A 21,158-nucleotide genomic window follows, 5' to 3' on the forward strand; every position below is an offset into this window, starting at 1 on the left:
TGTTCTATACACCTCAGTGTTGCTGGCTAGCATCCTTTTGGGGGTTCTTTCCATTATAAACCTTTCTCATAGAGTACTGTTTATAGGCTTTAGAAACTACTGTAATATGAAATTACAGATACTTCCATGATTTTTTTTTTTTTTTTTTTTTTTTTATTTAGTAATCAACTAACTTTTGGTACAGATAGATACACTTTTAAACCTTGTCCATGCAAAGTTTTTCAGCTAGGTTGTCCCAACCTTCTCAACAAGCACCCCAGTCAGATTTTTCAGTTTCTATAATCTCAAACAGACTTACAATTTACAATTTCATTTAGCTCACACTTTTATTCATTGCAGCGTACTTCTGAGAGGCAGGCAGGGCAGCACTACGGACCTTGCCTAAGGGTCCTCACTGGAGGTGGTTCTGAATAACTCTAATGTTTAATATCTTTTAGGTTTGGGGTCATTTTCATGCTGCAGAAGGGCCAATCAGACACCTCCCTGGTGGTACTGTGTGATTCAAAAACAAGTGATGAAAATTTTTGCACGTACTGTATATTTTATATTGTTTGCCATCTCTTGCAGCACGTCTGACATTTTGTTGTCTCGGAACAAAGATCCCAGTTTCCCTGACGCTGATGGATAAACACTTGAAAGACTGTCAACTAAAAACAGCTGCATTCAGTATCTTCAGGACATTATGAAGCAGCAACACTTGACAAAAACCCATTAGTCATAATGTCATGAGGTTGGATTTAGGTCTAGAAGAGCTTTGTCATCTCCCACCCACCTCCCTTCGCAGTTCCGCCTCAGTCTCCTGCCTGACCTCACATCTCCTCTGGCTGGGCCTATGCGGACGGGCAGGAATAGAAGCCCATTACATCTCTAAACAGAAAGAACAGCCTCGCTCCATCTTCATCTGAACCAGGCATAGAGCGAGGGACAGCCTAAAGTGCCAGTGTCTGTTTCAGCAGGCTGCCCGCTGGGTATACCCAAGGGTGTCTGTGTGTGTTTGTGCTTGTACACATGCAAGCAAAAGGTGGGGTTAGGTGGGTGCACATTGTTTCTGGCCACCCTTCCTATCTTGTCTCACACCTCACATAGCCTCTCCTTTACTCGGCACAGTGCAATAGGAGAGCAGATTTGTAAAATCATTTTGTTTGAGTTCACAGAAGGATATTTGGCATGGAAGCAGCTGGGTGGCCTTGAACAAAACTCCAAAGTCAATGGTCTGAACAGAATGGCTATGACACTTTCATGATATCGTCCAAGCATGCTCTCAAAACCTCTCCATTACTCTCCTGTCCATTTTACTCCCTTCTTCTCTCCCTCACCGCTGGTGTCTCTAACAACTCGCTTTGTCTTTAGCTGGCTCTTTTCCAGTGTACTTTCCCCCCTTTCATTTTCCTTATCGCTCACATTTTTCAATGAGAAAGCTTCTGTCACATGGTGTGTTGAACAGCCCCCAAAGTGTCCTGTAGCAATTATCAAAAGCATAAAATGAGTCATGCGTGTCAGAGAAGAGCTTCCTCTGGAGTTCCTCCCTAACAGGTGCAAACATATCAGTCAGCTGCTTTTCAGTTTACTGCCAGCCAAAGATACCACTTAACATGCCACTGCAAACTGGTGATTACAATAACAAACTAAATTAACATTATGCACCACTGCTTCGGAGTAATGACTTTTACCTTAGATGTGTCTGTCGCTGTGATGACCCAAGTGCAGTTTGCATTGTTGTCATACTGAACCGGGTAGTTTGGAGATGTGATGACACCACTGGGTCCTCTCAGCTGACCTCCGCACATTGGTGCTACAAGACAAACAGAAAGAGTTCAATGTTAAGTCAATAACTGGTAAAACATTTTTTTTTTTCCATTTTTAAATCACAAAAAATGTAGCATGCAGCAAATTCTCTCCTGGATTGCCCGTGAAATTTGCAAGTCATGGTGCTGTTTCACTACTCATACCTTCACCTCAGCCTCCAACTTTTAGTGTCTCTTATTACTCCCACTTGTGTCATATTCCTTATGCATCGTACACATTTAATATTTTACATGTGTTTGTTGTCTTTTGGGCTGCACAGTGGCGTAGCGGTTAGCACTTTCGCCTTGCAGCGAGAAGATCCCTGGTTCGCGTCCCGGCTTTCCCGGGATCTTTCTGCATGGAGTTTGCATGTTCTCCCTGTGCATGCGTGGGTTCTCTCCGGGTACTCCGGCTTCCTCCCACAGTCCAAAAATATGCTGAGGTTAATTGATTATTCTAAATTGCCCGTAGGTGTGAATGTGAGAGTGCTTGTTTGTCTGTATATGTAGCCCTGCGACAGACTGGCGACCTGTCTAGGGTGTCCCCTGCCTTCGCCCGAGTCAGCTGGGATAGACTCCAGCACCCCCCGCGACCCTAGTGAGGATTAAGCGGTGTATAGATGATGGATGGATGTTGTCTTTTGTTAAAAATCTCAAATCCAGCTTTACTGACATGGATAGCATCCCAAAAAGCGTCTCATTGCACGTGAACTGTCAAACAATTCAAGCAGGGTGCAACAAATAACCAACACTGCCAAGGAAAATCAATGATGAAATTTGCTGCAAACAAATTTAATTGTCAGTTAGTTAGTGACATCATCATGTGTGTTTTTCATGCAGGCACAGAAGGCTCTGACATGTAGACATGCTGGAATGAAGTGTGTCACTGTTTTATGTGATTATATTAAAGCATGGGCCACCTTCTCACAGTGCAGTCACATACGAACCAAGTTCACTGCTGATCTCAGCACAGGAGAAATGTGAGGAAACCTGGATGAACCAAAAATATAACCATGGCTCTAATGTACTGCAAGCCTGCTGGGTCTAGCTGTCCCCCACTGGGCCTAAGCACAGAGAAGGAAGTCTTTTAAACTGCAGGAACGGAAAGCTCACCAGCAACATCCAACATTCCCAGCTCCACAGAGTAAATACCCTGATCCCAGCCTCTGGTAAACTAAGCCCAATTCAGTTAGCAGTTTATTAGTTTCAATAATCAATAGATTATTTGAATATCAAAATAACTGTTACCTGCTGTCCTACAATTAAAATTCCACTGTTTAATTTATGGTTCCCTAATAGTTCCTGACTGAACTGTCGTGGAACATCTGTACATGAGATCCTTCAGCTCTAGTTTTTAGTTGCTCTCATGATGTAAGACAGAGCTGATGACGGGCTTCTATTTTAATCAATACAGCTAACTACACAGGACATGTAATGGCTTGGCTTGCGTGTATACAGTATAACATGAGTGTATTTTTGCAATTACAGCTCATTTCCTTCTGTTTTATGTGTGGAACTGCAGCGATTGGATGTTGGGATCGGAACACAGTTAAAATACGGGTGACCTATTTCAGATATTGTGCCTAAATGCATCCTGTGTAGACACAGAGGAGCACTGAAGCTGCTCTAGTAATATGCTGCTAATTTCTTGCATAGACAATAAGCAAGCATCGCTTCCGGAAGATGAAGCTGTTTGGCAAGTGGCTGGTAATGATAACTTGGCTTTTTTAAAAACATCCAATTATAAACCAAAGAGCCATCTCAACAAACTGCAGTGCTCCCTCTACATACTTGACTTGCTGATTTAGTTTGGCAGCATGAAAAACAGACTGATGAAAGATTCAATAAAACCCATAAATCACATTTTTTTACTGCAGGTTTAAAATTTACTGGAGAGAGGATCTTACTGTAAATATTGTCAGGCTCTGTAATTTGTTATAACAAGAAAACTAACTAGAGGATTTCAGACTGTCTTTAGGTTCTCTGAGTTTGTTAAAATGGGTCAAAATACACCTGGGCAAGTACTTCAAATTTACAGAGAAAACAATGTCATGGGAAAAATACAAACAGCTAATTACAAATCAAGTAGCACGCTTAGATATTTTCACTAAGAGTAGGGGAGAAGGTAGCAATCCAAGCTTAAAAGGACAAGGTGACTTTTCTTATCGAGGCCCGAGGGTGTCTGCATGGCAGAACTGTTAAACACCTCTTCAAATTAAAGCAGAATTTCTAATGATTACTTTAAGGACATAGAGCGTGTATGTGTGTACATATGTGAAAGGGAGGTATTTGAAAAGGCCTGAACCAACTATCCTGATTTTAATGAATTAGGTCTTGGAGTGCTCCTTGGGGTGCTCAAGCCCCGCTCAGTGACTACATACTCCACCCCTTACCTACCAAATCACCCCTATTAAATGTTAAAAAGAACTTTGGTGAAGTTAGGGGGAGAAAAAAGAAATTAATATGAGTTGTGCTGACAGTGAGAGTGACCTCAATGGAAATAACACAGCAAAAGGAAGTCCACTGAACCTGTTGTATCCCTTCTTGTTTTTTATTTTTTTATTTTTTCTTCTAATCCTGGGGATCTGAAACAGGCCACCCTGTGTATTTGGTGACAGACATGAAAGCACAGTGGGCGAACCTGCAATCCAGTCCGTGGAAGAGAAGAATTGGTGTGAATAGACAACAAAAAGGTATGAATGAAAAGGGAACCATGAATTTTATATCGAGATGGAATTTGCAGCCAGACGTTTTTTACCTGTGCTAATGACAGGACTGTGCAGGACTGTGATGACTAATGCTAATTTAGGATACAGATCTTCAATTATTCCTAGAAAATATTTAATCTTTATTTAAACACGGTGAGGCAGAACAAAGGCACAGGGCCAAAGGTTTAATGAGGGTGATGGAATGAGATATTCTTACTGTGTTGTTTTTGTTTTGTGGAAGTGCCAAAAAAGTTTCATTGCAGAAATGCATTGACAATAAATATCCTTGAATCCTTAAAGGCAAATTCTAAGATTTTACATCAATCCAAATGTCTCTTTACACAAAACAGAAAACCAACTAAATGCAAACTCTGGCCTACACTCACAAAAGGCTCAATCACTGTTTCATCTTTATTTTTTGGTTTGAGGAACGGAGGACAAAAGTGTCAGTACTGCTTTCAACACTGTTTGATGTCGCAAAACACATTTGTTCTCTTACATCCAGGTACCTAACAATAGCTTGGATGAGACAAAGCACAACTAAACCATTACAATCCTTGATGCTTTAGAATCTGAGCACACAGAATGCTCCTGCAAACCTCTGCATTCGTCCTGTTGATTCTGTCAGCAGTGAAATCATCGAGGCGAGATTGATTTTTGTTCCGCAAGTCCATAGAACTGTTGTTGCACCATAGCCTTTCTGACTTTGCATTGTCTTCGTCAGTAGTCAGCCTACTAAACTAAAACACTAAAGTAAGGACCAGATGTTAAACTTTTTCAAGATATTGAATTTTGGGGTATTTAGAATAGGATTGTTGAATTTTTTATGGTTTTAAGCTCTAAAGCATCACCGACATGATAACAGAACATATTAAAGTCCTTCCCTGAACATTGATTAAACAAGTGAAAATGTATCTGGTAACTGCATCAGTGATAATCTCTTTGTGTGTTAAAATGGCTTAGATGTAACTACACTGTTGCTTACTCTAGAATGTGAGGATCCATGCAATCCTTTCCTCACCTTCACACTTACAAGAACCTATGACTCTGCTCAAACTGTAAAGTTATTTTGCATTACACGATGTAAAGTTGAAATATTGAGGTAATTCTGCCATCCAGGTTTGAACTGTAAACCAGTTCTAAAGAAGTGGACGAGAGTGGTTCCTCAGGTTTGTTGTTTGTATGAAGCTGTGTGAAACTGTATTTGTGAGACCGTCATGCTGTGTGACTACTTATTTTGCTCGTTAAGTGTCTTCCAACACATAAGAAAATAGCATATGGACATCTTAAAAACAGCCCATATGTGCTTCTTCAACAAACGGATGTGCATCATTTAAACCAAACATTATGCCAATTAAGCTAAAATTTGAATCTGCTTTCATTTATTTAGTTTAGTAAGGCTTGCAGCTGAAATTGAAAACTACAGATCACATCAGCATCAGTACAACTTTGTGGGGAGCCTGATCGCTTCTCCTGCATGTCAGAAAAATGGTCACAAGTGATGAAGACGTGATTGATGTGCAGCACTGTGCCAGCATGGGTTAACAACAGGAAGCAAAAGAAATGGCCAAATGTCAAAGTCAGGTCAGTCAAAACACAATAGTGAAAACTAAATGAAAGTATGGAGAAAAGAAAAACTGCACTGACCTATACAAAACCATAGAAGACTCACGAGCAAACATGGGTTTAGCACCAGAATATGGGAATATTACATATTATACATGCTATATCACACACGTGCATATCTGGTCAAGACTTGTCAACCTTTACCTCTGCAGATGGGTCGATCATCACTCCAGCCTACGTAGCTGTCTGTTACTCTGAGACAGCTGATGCTCTTTGAGCCCTGCAGTTCATAGCCCTCATCACAGGAGAAATGCACTGTAGCTCCTCGCCTGCAGTTCGATTGTATACAGGGAAAACACATCAGCACCATAATCCTTCCCTGTAAAAGTCACTATTTCACAGAGGGTTGCAGATGAGGTTAGAGTAACAAGAAAAATGTTTACTGGGACAAAAAAAAAAAAAAAAAAAAACTTGATATGTTTTCTTTGCCTTCCTGGCTGCAATTTACAAAAATGCTGCATTGTGGGAGACGGATGTTACCCATTTGTCTGTGTTATAGCTGACCACTGATAGAGACAATGGTTCTGACAGGAACAAAACTCCATAATCCCACCGGTGATATCACTATCTCACAGAGGCAGCCTATTAGTGTGCAGTGGCTCAAATAGCAAGGTGTTTCTTTTGGTGCACAAATTTCTCCATCTGGTTTGCTTGCAGGGGCTTTATGGGGCATGACACTGGGTAATTTAAACATCCACTTTTCAAAATGCATTCCCTGATGTGGTGACAACACCCAAGAGCGCCCACAGCAGCTCATTGTTGATTCAAACTTTTTAAACTGTGTGAAGTTAAAATCCTACCATAGAGAAATAGGAGATCAGAATACATTTGGGACAGATTTAAATTAAAAAAAAGAAAGAAAAAAAAACATAATTTCCATTTTCTTGCAATCCTGATATTGTGCCATTCATTAATTAATGTAGGTGGTTCCATTATTATTCCATGGCATTTAATTTTACTAAAAATCTAAACAGAAAAAACGGAATAACTATGACATCCAAGAGACACTGGAAAGAAAAGATTAATTAAGACTCACATTTTATCACAAGACAAATGAAGTGACCACAAAATATTACAAAAGAATTTTCACAGTGAACTGTCACAGGACACTTTGACACCTCTTTCACAAGATAATTGGGCCCTGACAATTAAATTGGAAAAAGGCTTCTGTTGAAGATTGAAGTTACTTATTGAAAGAACTAAAGGAATCCATACAAATGTATACTATATAGCTCAAGTCAATATATCCAGGGTATAGAAATTCTCATGGCAAATAGGGTCAACAAAGGATTTTAGGAACCGGATGAGCTTTCAGTTCTACCACGGTATTTTGTCAATCAGCCTATGATTGTTCAGGACTCCTAACCTATTGAGTTGCAAATACCAGTGAATTAAATCTTCACTTGTTTTTACCTGAAGTCAGAGCCTTTTCTTTTTCCTCGATCCGGAATCCCAGGATCTGGGCACATGTTGTGTCCCTGTGCTACACCCATCTGCGACACTAAGGGATAAAAGACAGAGGGAGAAAAACATTAAAGAACACACTGTTTAACGATACTGTACTTACATATAATCATGCATATAAAAAAATCGTAGCTCCTCAGTCATATGTGTAATTGTCCTAACCAATATGTTGACCATAAAAATATGAAAAGTAAATCAAAGTGAGATGCGACAGGCAAAAAAATGTGTGTTTGGTCTATTATATTTCTCATATTCTGAGCATAGTCTTGCACCAAGCTTTGCATTTTTATTCCTGTCTATACTGTAAAAAGGTTTATACTGAGGGGTTTGTTCATGTATCATTCAGAGATTGATTTATGTAACATTTTTTCCTAAAAAAAACATTGTGAAAATGGACGTTTTATGACTGACACTATATTCACATTCATAGAGAGGTTAAAAAAAGGTATCACAAATCCCCGCTGTAAAAACATATGACTCTAATTTATCAACAAAATTAAAACAATCTGGCCTGAACCAATGTGTCACACAAAGTTCAGATTTCGGTTCCTGAAATTAATGCAAATGAGGGTATTTTTAAATGAATTTTATCTCATTTGCATATTCAAACATAACATTTCAGAAAACTATAAACACAAAACAATTATTGTCTTATTGCAAGTAATAATCTGGGGAGTTTTTTGATGATATTTACCATTTAAAATTTTTACCTTATCCACCTGCAGTGCCTCCTCTCAAACCTAATTATTACAAGCTTGTTTTTAATGACTATTTTCTCTTCTGGTGATGAGTAGCAACTTTTTCATTACAGAACAAATTTAAAGGTAAAAAGGTTGATGAGTGGAATTTAATAGGTTGTAACAGCTGCCTGAGCCTTTTGTTGTTGGTGTATGAAAAATGCTTGACATTTGCGCAGCACTCACATTTCGTAAATCAACTCAAGTAGCACAGATCTTGACGCGTTTAACATTATCAAGTACATGTTGTCCTAGTGCACATTCTTGGTGGTGCTCTGTTAAATCATGTCACTAGGTGCAAAACTGTGTAAGTTTAAGTGTCAGAGGCGGTCAACTAAATTTGGCCGACTCGAATTGCCACAGTTGCCTGGAAGGGGTCAAAGGTCTGCAGGGTCCAATCAATGCAACACCAGCACATTGACCAAGATCCCAGTGTTGACAGCAATGAATTTACCACGGGGCTCACTGGTGCCAGCAAAGGCAATAGATAACTAAATAATACACAAAAGAGGAGGACAATGTTAAAAACTCAGGAGTGTGTGGCTAATGTGATGATTGTTAGCTTGTCCACACCTATACAGGAGATAATGCATTTTGTCTTACCCACACAATACAATTTATTGACCCCGATATTTGATGCAAACATTGGAACATCCGATTTTAAAGATTTCAGTGGTTAGAAATGACAGCTCTGTAATTTTGAAAGGGCTGTCATTTATCAAATCAAAGTAATTATTGCCTCAGATATGAAGAAATAAAGTGTCACCAACCTGAAAATCACAGACATTTCAGCATGATGAGGTCCCTTCGGTAGACTTTAAAGGATTTTATTCATTTAAAATGAAAAAAAAAAACAAAACACTGTCTCAGAAATTTCCAGCAGATGGCTACAGGTGGGCTCCTCAGAGATCAACTTTTGTGTGGAGAAACATAAAAAATCTGAGAAACTAACTTGATTATTTTAACTCGAGACAATATTTTACATAAAGATCTTGTCTATTCAAATAAAGCAAAATGTAATGTGGAGTGTGATGAAGAAAAAAGCAATAGATCAATGCAAATTATAGAGGAACTACAACTATCGCCTCATTGTCATATGCCTCTGCCATCAAGTCAAGTTGCAGTTTATATCCATCTCTTTGTGGCACTCTATTTGAGTGACTCATAGCTGTAATGCTGTTACTGTTACGAATGTTCGAATAAAGTTGAATGGGATAATGAACAGCGAATTCAAACAGAGGATGAGCAAGGACAAGGGCAAGAAGATATGGTGAAAAGAGTCCAATGCAATTACTGCTGTCCATTTGCTATTACAAGCGCATCTCCAGCACAGAATGGGTGTCCTTTGCACCTGCATCTCTTTGACAGTCGACAGTTACTCTTTTCTCTGGCCAAGGAATAGAGGGAAAAAAAACCTGACTTTGAAGAGGAAGTGAGACAGATGAAACACTGAAAAGGGCTGTCTGGCATCTTCAAGAGCCAGACACACAAGTTGTGGAGACAATAAGTTTGTTTTTCACATTTAAAAAAATAAAAAAGACATTTGCAGACAAATTCAATGTCTCAAGTCTTTTGTCTTTTTTGTTTTCTTTTACAAATCACGTAAGAGTGTACAATCCTGTTTATTCCATGGTCACTTGTCAATAAATTGGCAAACAGCTGACACAAGAATAAAAAGTAATTTGGATGATGATTGGGTCTATGTCAAGTTTATAATACACAACACGACAAGAAACCGATTTGAGATAATGTGGCAATACTTAAGGTACCACTACTAAACATAATAATTAGCTATGGAGGATTAAAATGACTAAAATAGCAAAACTCATGAGAATTTCAGTAAAACATTTCAAAAAGGCATGAGGGTGTTATGAACAATTAAATTATGTCACTGTCAAGGGTGTGGTAGCCTGAACCGCTGTGTAAGTATATTCACTAGCATTGGGCTTCTCACAGGAATGATTAGCTCGTATTTACACAAAAACAAAAACAGGTCAATGAAAACAGAAATATAGGCAGATAACTAACAAATATACTCAATTAAAATAAATACTTAGGATAAGGTACATACTGACAAGCCATAAGGAAAGTCAAAACTTATGTCAGAAGAGCAGGCTTCACCAGAGTGTAAAGAAAAATGGAGAGGAAAGAAAAAGTTTAGGCCAATTTGAGATGACAAAACATTGCTCCTTGCTCCCCTTTCCAAGACAGATGAGGCCCGGTAACTCCTGAGGCTACTTTTGTAGAGACAACTGGTCACAGACATAATTTGTCAGCCCTCTCAGCAAGCATCACAGAGGCACCGGATTGTTCTTTTCCACAGTGTTACATATAATGTGTCACAAGCCTTCTACTTTGAAAAAATAGATGGTGTATAAGAATGTTTAACAGAAGGTATTTACTAAGCACAAAAGGCTATGCATTTAAATGCTAATTAGTACACTAATGAGTGCATGTTTTTGACCTAGCTTTAGTTCATGCACCATACATAACAGTTGTCAAGCTGTGGCCTGAGCTTATGTAAATAAAAAAAAAAACATTTTCATCTAGACAGATGGAAAGATTGTCATTGTGTAAGCTGGGATACGCAAATATCAAACCTGAGAGACTCACCAATTGTGGATCATTTGGACCTTTATAATGCTTGTTTCAGAATTTTATGGCAGTGCGATTTATGCGACCCCATCTTCATTAGACTTTATCAGAAAAAAACTAAACAAAAAAAGAACAGGACAGGACAGGACAGCCCTCGATTCCCTTGTCTGCCCCTTCAAGCCAAACACAGCTGGATATCATCCCATACCTTATGGATAAGACCTTGACTTGTATCAGGTGGCAGCGTAGGTGGATTTCTAATTAGTTTCAGGTCAGACACTGACACAGGAGGGTAGCGAAAGCTTACATCTTTTCCACCCTTTCTGTAGCATTTAATTACAGATTTAAAAACTGAGTTTGATGAGTGGAGCTCGGTGCCTTTAATTAAGTTGAAGGCAGTTAGGCATCCATTGATGCCTGCCCTCAGACTTGTCAGGCTTGCAAGGCTGTACTTTGTTCCCACTTTCAATGGCGGGGCGGAGGCATAAAACTCCCTCAGCATCTCATTCAGGAAATCTGTGCAATAAGATTGTGTATCTGTGATGTTGCCTTTTTGTTCCAGAAAATCCGTTCCAATTTTGACTTGCAAATTAGAAGATATCTCTGTTTTACCCAAGTTACATGTTTACCAAAAAGTGAAATGAAATCGTAATTCTATTGTAGAGTTACTTGTATGAAATAGTGGTGACCGTACTTGCAGTTTCTCAAATAAGCAAAACGCTGTTTTTTTCTGAGTATAATGCAGAATTAGAGATGCACTCCATTTTAAAATACTGTGCAAGGTAGCTCTAATCTCCTGCTTGTGTTTTCAAGACTCATCAAGAGGTAAAATTAATCTCTTGATAAAAACCCAGTGGCCACTGAATAAGTGATTTCATGTGCAGATTTATTTAAAAAAAAAAAAAAAATGATGAAAATTAGAGCTTCAAACTTACACACTGATATCTTGTGGTGGTTGTCTTTGCTCGGCAACATCTTTACCCCTCGAGACTTAAGTTCAGTCATCTTCTTCACTGTGGAGACAACATAGCAGAGAGGTATGAGATGGTAGAAAGTGCAATAATGACACACACACAGTCCACCAGTGGCTAAATGTGTGCAGCACATACTATATAAAATACTGCATATACTATACCATAGACCACTGCTCACAGCAATTATGTTCACATCAGTTTTGACAAAAGTATTGTAATAGCTAATTGTTTAAAAATGTAAATAAATTAAAAATGCTGTGATTTTTTATGACAATAAAACTCAACTTTTGACTTCAAGTGATCAACAACATTCCATTACTTTTATGATAAACCTTAAAAGCCATATGTTTTGTTTTTGCTAAGGAAGAGATTTCTACAATGTGCAGTTTCCTTGCTATCTTCTGGAATGAAGGTTCCTGATTTAAAAAAAAAAAATCCATTAATATGATTAGGAGGCAGTGAATATCAGGAGCAAAACCACTCATGTCTATATAATAAAAAGCTAAGGCTGAAATCATGAAGTTTGGTAATAATTGCAGCAAAAGTTTTGTTTTTTCTTTTCTTTTTTTAGAAGTTATCACTGCAAGTAAGAGTCTCATTTAAATGCATATTTATTCACCAATTTCCAAAACACCATCAGCATTATCTGTGCTCCCCTTCACATTCATCCTATTAAATTACTTTGACGGTTCCCGACAATAGAACTTTACTTGTTTTGCAAATGTATTTTCATCCTTTCGTCTGTTTCAGCTGCATTTTAGTTCAAAGCTAATCTGAATCATGTGTCAAAAAGTATGTTTATTATGAACAGTCTGGAAGAAAAATTACAATAAAAAAGTTTCTTCCTAGATTTGTGATCCTGATTACTAAAGGATAAAAAAGGCTATCAGCATGTTCCTAGTAATAGAACTGAGCTATTAGTCACAGGGTTTGATGAGGTGTGGCTGCTTCTTGTGGTATATAAAATAAAGGATAAACAGGAAGAGTAATAGTCCATAGAGATATTCAATCACTCATCATTCTAAGAAGCTACTGCAGTGAAATGGGGGAATGGTCATCATTAGATTGGCCACTTTGGCGTGGGGGATGACAGAAATGTTTAATCTAATTATAGGATTAGTCTTCCCTTTGTCTCTGATCTTCGAAACATATTTATCTAACATTGAACCTGTAATCCAATAGGCTCACTGCACATCTTTTACATATTCTTCATTCATCTCTCTCTTCTGTCTTGTTTCTCTCTCTTCATTCTCTCTTCCCGTCGTCTCTGAAATTTCCAGCAGATGGCTAGAGGTGGGATCCTCAGAGATCACCTTTTTGTGAGGACAAACTAAACCTTTTTCTCTGCTCATCCCTTCTCAGAGCTGACCTCTGAACCTCTAAGAGTAACGGGACAGAAAATGGATCCATGGGACAAAGAGGATTTTGTGTGTCACCATGTATGTGTTTGTGCAATCATGTTGCACTCTCATAATGATCCTGCAATTCTGTTTCTCTGATAACGATCACACATATTCTGTCAAAATTGTGAAATAATTTGTGCTGCTATCCCACATTCAAAACTGGAAAAATGTGACAAAAGGCAGATGATGCCCACATGCACAAGAAACGGGTGACATAGTATCACTCTAGTTTGTCTGTCTGTTAGTTTTATCTGCCTCTGAGGAAGGTATAGAACAGAAGAGTTTATCACATGGGGAGTGCAGCCATATTCCAACTGTGATACTAGAGAATCATTTCATTGAGAATCTAATACTCTAAATATGATGATCCATCCTTAGGGTGGAGCATGAATATTTAAATCCAATATCATGACTGTCTAGACATTTCTCAATACCTATTTACAAAACTGAACATATAGCACCCAAAAGAGATTGGGAATATGATCGCATGATTCTAAGGACCTGTTTATCTCATATCTGTTTATTATGTCAGTCATTCCAATATTTGATTATGGTGACGTGTTATATAGATCTGCTTCAAAAACCCTCCTCCATAAATTAGATACCATCTACCACTCTGCCATCCGCTTTGCTACCGGAGCTCCTTACAACACCCACCACTGCAGCTTGTACAAACTGGTGAACTGGCCCTCTCTCCACTCCCATAGACAATTACACTGGTTTCTCTTCATCTACAAAACCCTCCTTGGCAAAACACTACCTCAAACACTATGCTCATTACTTAACATTCATAGCTCCACTTGTACTCTTCATTCCAGGAGTTTCATTCATCCCCAAAGTTTGTACCACTCTCGGTCAATCCTCATTTCAGTTTTCTGCTGCTAACGACTGTAACTCTCTACAAAAGTCCCTAAAACTCTCCTCACACACATCACTCTTCTCATTTAAAAAATCAGTTAGAGAAACACTTCAGGACCACTGCACCTGTTTTTATCCTTTTTTAGCCTTTCTATTTTTAACCGTCCTTTTTAGCCTTTCTATTTTTAAAAGTCTTTGTGTATTTTGTTTTTGCAACACTGTCTGAGTTGCTGTATATGTAACCTGTTGTTCATCTTGTTGTATGCTGCCTCTTGACCAGGTCGTTATCGAAAATGAGAACTAGTTCTCAACTAACTTACCTGGTAAAATAAAGGTTAAATAAATGAATTAAATAAATAAAATTATCTTACCTTGGTACTGGGCACTGAAACCTCTCAATTTATGGTTGCCATCAGAGGTAAAGTGCAATCGAAGCCAGTTCTTGCTGCTAATGATGGGTGAGGGAAGGTTGGGGCCAGTAAACCTGCAGACAAAAATAAAGAGAAGAGTGTCATAGACTGTTACCATATTACCATACAGACTGTAAACAGGCAATGGTTAGCATATCCTGTACGCCTGTAAATTAATTTTAGGCTGCTGTCTAGGCATGTACCAAGATCTGCAACATTTGTGTCATCAACTTTACACTTCTTAGTGCGTGAAATCTGTACCTATTTCAGATATTTGCACTACCATCTTTATATATTTTGCTCAGGTTGTCATGCCACTGGGTCACCATAAACCATGTGTACAAATTGTAGCTGTGTTAGCTACGAATGAAATAGCGCTACTTTTAAAACCGACAACTCAATAAGGAAAGTATGGTTTTACCTTGCTGACATGTTTCGACTGCATACTTTCCTTATTGAGTTGTCGGTTTTAAAAATAACGCTATTTTATAGTAAGAAACGACAAAAATAACATAATCCATCGTGTTAGGTAGAGTATACCAGATATAATGCATACATTACGACAACTGGTGCACACACAATTCCTCATCAATACTTTAGCTAAGGATTTTCAGAGAATAAATATTCTTGAAACTAATTCCTCCTACATTATCTGCCATTGCAAGAAAGTCGCTCTGCTTGTGCCTCTGTGTTGTGGAATAATGCATTTAGTCAATCCATCATATTTCCAATAAAGTCAAGCCCAATGGCAGAAAATATATTTTAGAGGCTGGCAGAACCTGCCAGTCTTCCTGGTGATTGTCTTGTTTGTTTATGGTAATTATACTAATGTATCAAAATTAATGTGGCCATGACTTGGAGGTGTTAAAATGCTAGACCTTTTAGATCTATTAAAGGGAAGGTCTGGTACTTAAGGGGAGCCGTAATTTTAACAACTCTTAACCAAACTGTGGCACAATAAAAATGGGAACAGGAAAGACCAGCACTGACATTTGTAGAGAAAATACACTCATTTTATTGCTTTGGAAAAGCAATAGTGAATTAAACTTCACAAACACTTATAGTGCCTCCTGATCTGTATGCTAATGAAGGTTGTTGCTTACTGGGCACTTCTTCAGTTGTTAAAGCCAAAGTCATTTGGGGACACATCATGCTTTATCTTGAGACACACTAACACAAGCATGCACAGTCTCCTAAACACACACACACACACATACAGTATCCGCACCAATATACTGAAGCATGCATTGGAACAAGTATCTGCATAAATTCCAGTTCCCAAACTGTAAATTACATTTCCCCAACTGTGTCCACCTCATCTCACCAACCTAGATATATATATATACTTAGAGTAGATACACTCAAAGGTACACCTTCACCCAGTCATCATTAATACCAATAGAGGAGAAGGCATTAGAGTAAAAGCAGAGAGACAGCAAAGTCAAAGTTTTGACTGAATAATTACCGGTAAATAAAACAAAAAAAAAAAAAAAAAAAAAAGACAGAGAAAGGGAAAAGTAGCATATTTTACAAACTAATAACATATCTTCTGTGAATGCAAAACCATCTCTGTGTACTGATGCAGCAAAAACAGGATAAAACTTGATAATTATAGCTTCCAATAAAAAAAAAAATCAAGAAAGAGAAACTAAGTCTATCGATGGTGTTTAGTAAAGATGCATGACTGACTGCACAAAAGAATTTTCTTTAAATCCGTCACAACCATGAAGCTTTCGGGATGTAAACAGGAGTAGCCTGTATTTTTTGATGAAGACGGCTCCCTCATGGTTTAAAAAGTAAACTCTTCCTGCAGTGGGACCACAGCTACACTGTACATTAGCTCCACCTATCAGTCAAGCTGAACACAACTCACCTTGAGGATTGCAAGGAGAGACAGAAAACCAAGTGGAAAAGATGTTTTGAAGAGTTTTGGGCATCAAGCAAGACAAACCACGAGGGAGAAAAGAGAGATGCCATATCAAAATGTCAGTGATTTGACTTTTTTAGCCACATTGCAAGCAGACAGCAAGAAAATGGAGTGTGCAAAAGCGAAGAGAGTTTTTTTTTTCTTGTTACTTTCAGCATGGAACTGTCATGGCCTCCATTACCTAATTTTTAAGTCAGAGATGACATTATCCTTGGATAAGACTTCCTTGAAGGGAGCTTCACTAATGAAACAATTATGTCCATGTTGCAAAAGGTGTAGGTCAGGGGTAAGGCTGTGGTTGACCCTATTTTCTAACTAGTGAAGACCGATCCTTTCCCATTACAGGAGGCTGTAATAACATGGCAGTCTGTTTGGAGAAGGTAAAGGTGTGTGTGAATAGGTAACAGTGATCACATAGTGCATGTATCATGTGTACTGTGGACTCCAAAAAGTCATGTTCTCAAGCAATACTGTCAAATGCAGCAGCATCGCCATACATTTAGGGGGATACTTTGCAAATAAGGTTGGGTATCATTTGCATTTTAACAATTCAGAATCAGATTTGGATTCAGCTTATCAATTCTTGTTCTTAACAATTCTTGAGTCCAATTATTTTAGAGGCAGGTGATTTGTGCTGTTACAAGTAGCAGAATTGCTAATGTTAAACCAATTCTGCAATAGCTTAGCTGCAATAGTTCACTGAAAATAATGGACTCACAGTTAATTAAGACAGTCACAAAATTAGGAGACAGGAGGACACAGATGCATTCAATTAGCATGATTAATGGCACAGAAGGTGTTTGCAGTACACTGTTTATATTCAAAATTGTAACTTGTTAATTAATCCTTTGGGACCAGATTTTTGAAAATAGATCTAGGTTAGAACCAATCCCCATTGTCAAACCTTACACTACCAGTCAAAAGTTCGGACACACCTTCTCATTTAATGCATTTTATTTATTTGTATTATTCTCTACTTTGCACATTAATACTCCAAACTTTTGACTGGTAGTGTATGTCAAGATCTTTGAAGCAAGATTTTTGCACTGCCCTACCCACCAGTTAAATTGCTGCTGAAACTACCCGCTTAGTTCATCTTCTGTTGCTTGGCAAACACCATTTTGCTACGTCTGATAATATAGAGATTACTTACTACCCATGCACAAATTATATTAACCCTGGAAACAAAGCCCTTACACAAAGTTTTTAAAGCAGTAAAATCAAACGAGTTTAATTTTTTTTTTTTAATCAAGGCTGGGTAAATAAATAAAGACAAATAACAGCAAATAAAGCACTGTGCATTTATCTGTCTCTTTATATACACTGTTCAAGCAAGCAACTGTCATCATGACATGAAGCTCTGCTTAATGCACTTAATGCACCCCATTGTACTTTCCTTTACTGAACACTCAATAACTACCCCGACTTTCAGCCATTTATCTCAAGTATAATGGATGGGTAAATGAAGTAAACCAACAACATGATATGCAGGAAATGCTCAAAATCAATTCAATCGCATATACATTCCATCTTTATTCGCAAATATGCCCATAATTAAGTTATTTACCTGATTAGAAAGCAATTTTTCTTATCTTCCGGTGTAGCCTAAAGTCTGCATGGCATAATCCAAATGAAGCATAAACGTGAACCATGTCATATGGCACTGTCCCTGATATACAATGGCAAGTTCAAGGCTGATAAAGAAAGTCTGCATGCCTCAAGGGATGTTTTATCTCTTAAGAGAAGGTAAAAGATAAAGCACTGAGGAGGCTCCTGTAGCATTTGGCACATGTGCGTTCGGAACAGCACTACCAAGGAAGTGAGCACCAAATCACCTCTGTCTCTTAGTACTGAAACATTCTGGGTAGTAAATCTCACACCAGCGAATTACAGTATATGATCCTTGAAACCCACGAAGGCCTCTGAACAACAGTGCCAGGATTTTAATGCAAACTTTTCTCTTGCAAGGTGTGGCTGCACCTTTCACCACAGGGACAACCTCCCTTTGGATTAAAGTGCAATATGATTTAGACTCAACTTGCAGGAACCCACATCAGTAAAGACTGACTTGGGATTCTTCTGTCAAACTGAAACAGGATAAAGAACTTATTAGACACTTAGTAAACATGGCATTAGGAATGAGCAGATTATAGTGCAGATTATTACAGAGATTAGAACTGTGACCTGATGTTACACCCGTTTCTCTTTCTCTGCCCCTTGTTTTGCAAAACCTTGAAGTTTCAGGGTGAAAGTGAGTATAGAGAGCAACAGAAAAAAAATCCTTAACAGGCTGATGGAGGTCTCCTGAAGGGTAATGTGGCTACTTCTATTGCTCCTTTTCACCTCACCCTCTCACTCTCACTCTCTCTCTCTCTCTGTCTGGTTGGCCGAATTAGATTTTATACGGAAATGTCTTGAGAGTGCGGGACTAAATAAGTTTCCATTTCCAGGCCCCAAAGCTCCTCAGCCTGAGTCAGACTTTTGATGACTGTCCAAGAAATGTATTCTCGGCAAGGCAAGGTGATAGAGGAAGCCGGTGGGGGTATGTAGGGTACTAAACTATGGGGACTAAGCTGTGAACCAGACACTGAAATAAAGAGCTTTTGGAAAAACTGTGGGTTTTGATGGAGCTCCTTGAATACCTTTCACATGCTTTCTTCACTTTGCAGGTTATCAAAAATAGCCTGAAATGGTCTAATGGTAACTGTTCTAAACAACAACCAAATTCTGGGTATCTGAAGTCAGATGTACAAATCCCTGTTGCTTTGGCTTGTCTTCTCACTATTATATTATGATTGAGGGTCTTAGGAATATGCAAGAGCGGTCAAATCCAATTACATAACACTAGCACAGAGGTACTTTCCATACTGATGTGATGTGACTTATTAAATTGTTAATGCCTTTCAGGATTTTGAACAAAGGTCATTGTCACCACACAATTCAACCTTTCCCAGTGGAATGGGTCTTTCATCTACTTTAGATTCATTGTTTCATGTCATCTGTTTTCTGTTCAAGGGGCAGGGTTTCAAATTACAATATGCATAATCAGTAAGGGGCGGGGTTTATGTGTCAAAGGCCACTCGCTCCACATTAGGATCAAATGCTTTAAAGCACCTTTCAGCGCATGAATTCGTTGTGATATAGCATCTGATGACCATACATACATTTGTGTAGGGGTGTTTGCATGTGTGTGGTGGGGAGAGGGCAGATTCTCGATGAAGAACGTTCCCATTAATTGCAGCTACTTAGGCAGATCAATCAGAACGCTGCTCAGTATGCAGGTCCTGGTGCTTACAGCAGACCAGGGGTCACAGTGACTTTAAAGCCAAAACTTCCAGCATTTTAATGAGGCTGTGTGAATTATAGCTCAGGCAAGCTTATCCAGATGTACACACAGACACACATGCACACACCACCGCTAGCAACTAGTCACGGTCACAAACACGCGTGCAGATCTTAATAAATTCTCTCTCTCGCCCTGTCTCCATCGCTTTCTCTAACACACACACACACACACGTGCCACATCCTTCTGAGGTAAAACTAATCAGTGTGGAAGACCCTTAAGTCCAGAATGGCGGTATTAAAGCTCTGGCAGTAGAGCTGTGGCTGTGACCTTCAGATGTAGCTGAGACCAAACATACACTGGGGGTTTAAATGAACCACTCCTAGTCCAAACAACACAGAACCCTCAACACAGTTCATTCATTTCTTCAAACGACAACCACCCAGGCAGTAAACAACATCAACCTTACACTATAAGTTAAGGCCAAAGTATAAAGAGAGGCCTTCGGGGCAGTTATGTCTCATGAGTGTGTGCTGCACTAGAATGAAGTTTTAAATGAAAAAAGGCAGTGCAGGAGCTGTTAAAACCTCGACTGACCAAGTCAGTGAAGTTGCAGACCTATCAGAGCCAACATGCCTACTCTACCCATAGACTCCCTGGTCCAACAGAGCCAATATGTCTACTGTTCGTCCTCTCTCGGTCCTCATGTATTATTCATGGGCAGACCTCTGGCCCCATCAGAAAGTCATGTTAAATCTTCTGAGGGATTACTTTCTTCCTTCCCACAACTAATTTTCTGCCCTCAAACAACATACAATATGGACACTGATTGAAATTTCCTTTTGGGAAGAACACTGCACTGGACCTTCATCTTTGCTCCTTTTGGCTTAGTCTGTTTTTTTTGTTTTGTTTTTGTTTTTTTAAACATCCCTTGAAGTCTATTTGAAAACGTCCTGCAAATCCACGTCCGGGTAGGGAATTTTATCAGTGGAAATACAGAAGATGTCAAAACATACCTTGGGGATAACTCTGTGACTACCATTTACCAAATATCTTGCAGTTTATTAACAGTTGACAAATGTGCATTTTAATCTAGACTAAGATTTCCCTTTCAAAGACAGGGATAATATGAGGGCAATAGTTCTCTGAGGGCATATTCTTACAGTTTCAATACCAATGCAAATTAAAACTAACCTAACAGGACACTCTGCCATGCTGTTTTTTTTTTTTTTTTTCATCAAAGAGAAATGTATAGTAGCCACACAAGCACAAGTCTCAGTGCAGTCAAGAAAAGGGACATCAGCATAGTTTGGGTCATGGCAAAGAACAATCAATCAGGAGAAACAGGTTCAAGTGAAGTCAGTGACAGTTTCAAATGATAAGTGAAA

The 21,158-nt window shown here is 38.7% G+C and overlaps 1 protein-coding gene across 1 annotated transcript in view; it reads right to left on the reverse strand.

Annotated features, from left to right (window-relative positions):
- The window catches only part of csmd2 (CUB and Sushi multiple domains 2), a 245,624-nt gene that overhangs the window by 119,997 nt on the left and 104,469 nt on the right, over positions 1–21,158 (reverse strand). Inside the window, exons 6-10 of the mRNA XM_023275803.3 lie at positions 14,521–14,633; positions 11,850–11,927; positions 7,532–7,619; positions 6,263–6,387; positions 1,671–1,792 (exon numbers count right to left, since the gene is read on the reverse strand). Coding sequence (XP_023131571.2) covers positions 1,671–1,792; positions 6,263–6,387; positions 7,532–7,619; positions 11,850–11,927; positions 14,521–14,633 — 526 coding nt within the window. The remainder of the gene's footprint in view (positions 1–1,670; positions 1,793–6,262; positions 6,388–7,531; positions 7,620–11,849; positions 11,928–14,520; positions 14,634–21,158) is intronic.

Source organism: Amphiprion ocellaris, chromosome 15 (genome assembly GCF_022539595.1).
Source record: "Amphiprion ocellaris isolate individual 3 ecotype Okinawa chromosome 15, ASM2253959v1, whole genome shotgun sequence".
In the NCBI taxonomy this organism is placed as follows: domain Eukaryota; kingdom Metazoa; phylum Chordata; class Actinopteri; family Pomacentridae; genus Amphiprion; species Amphiprion ocellaris.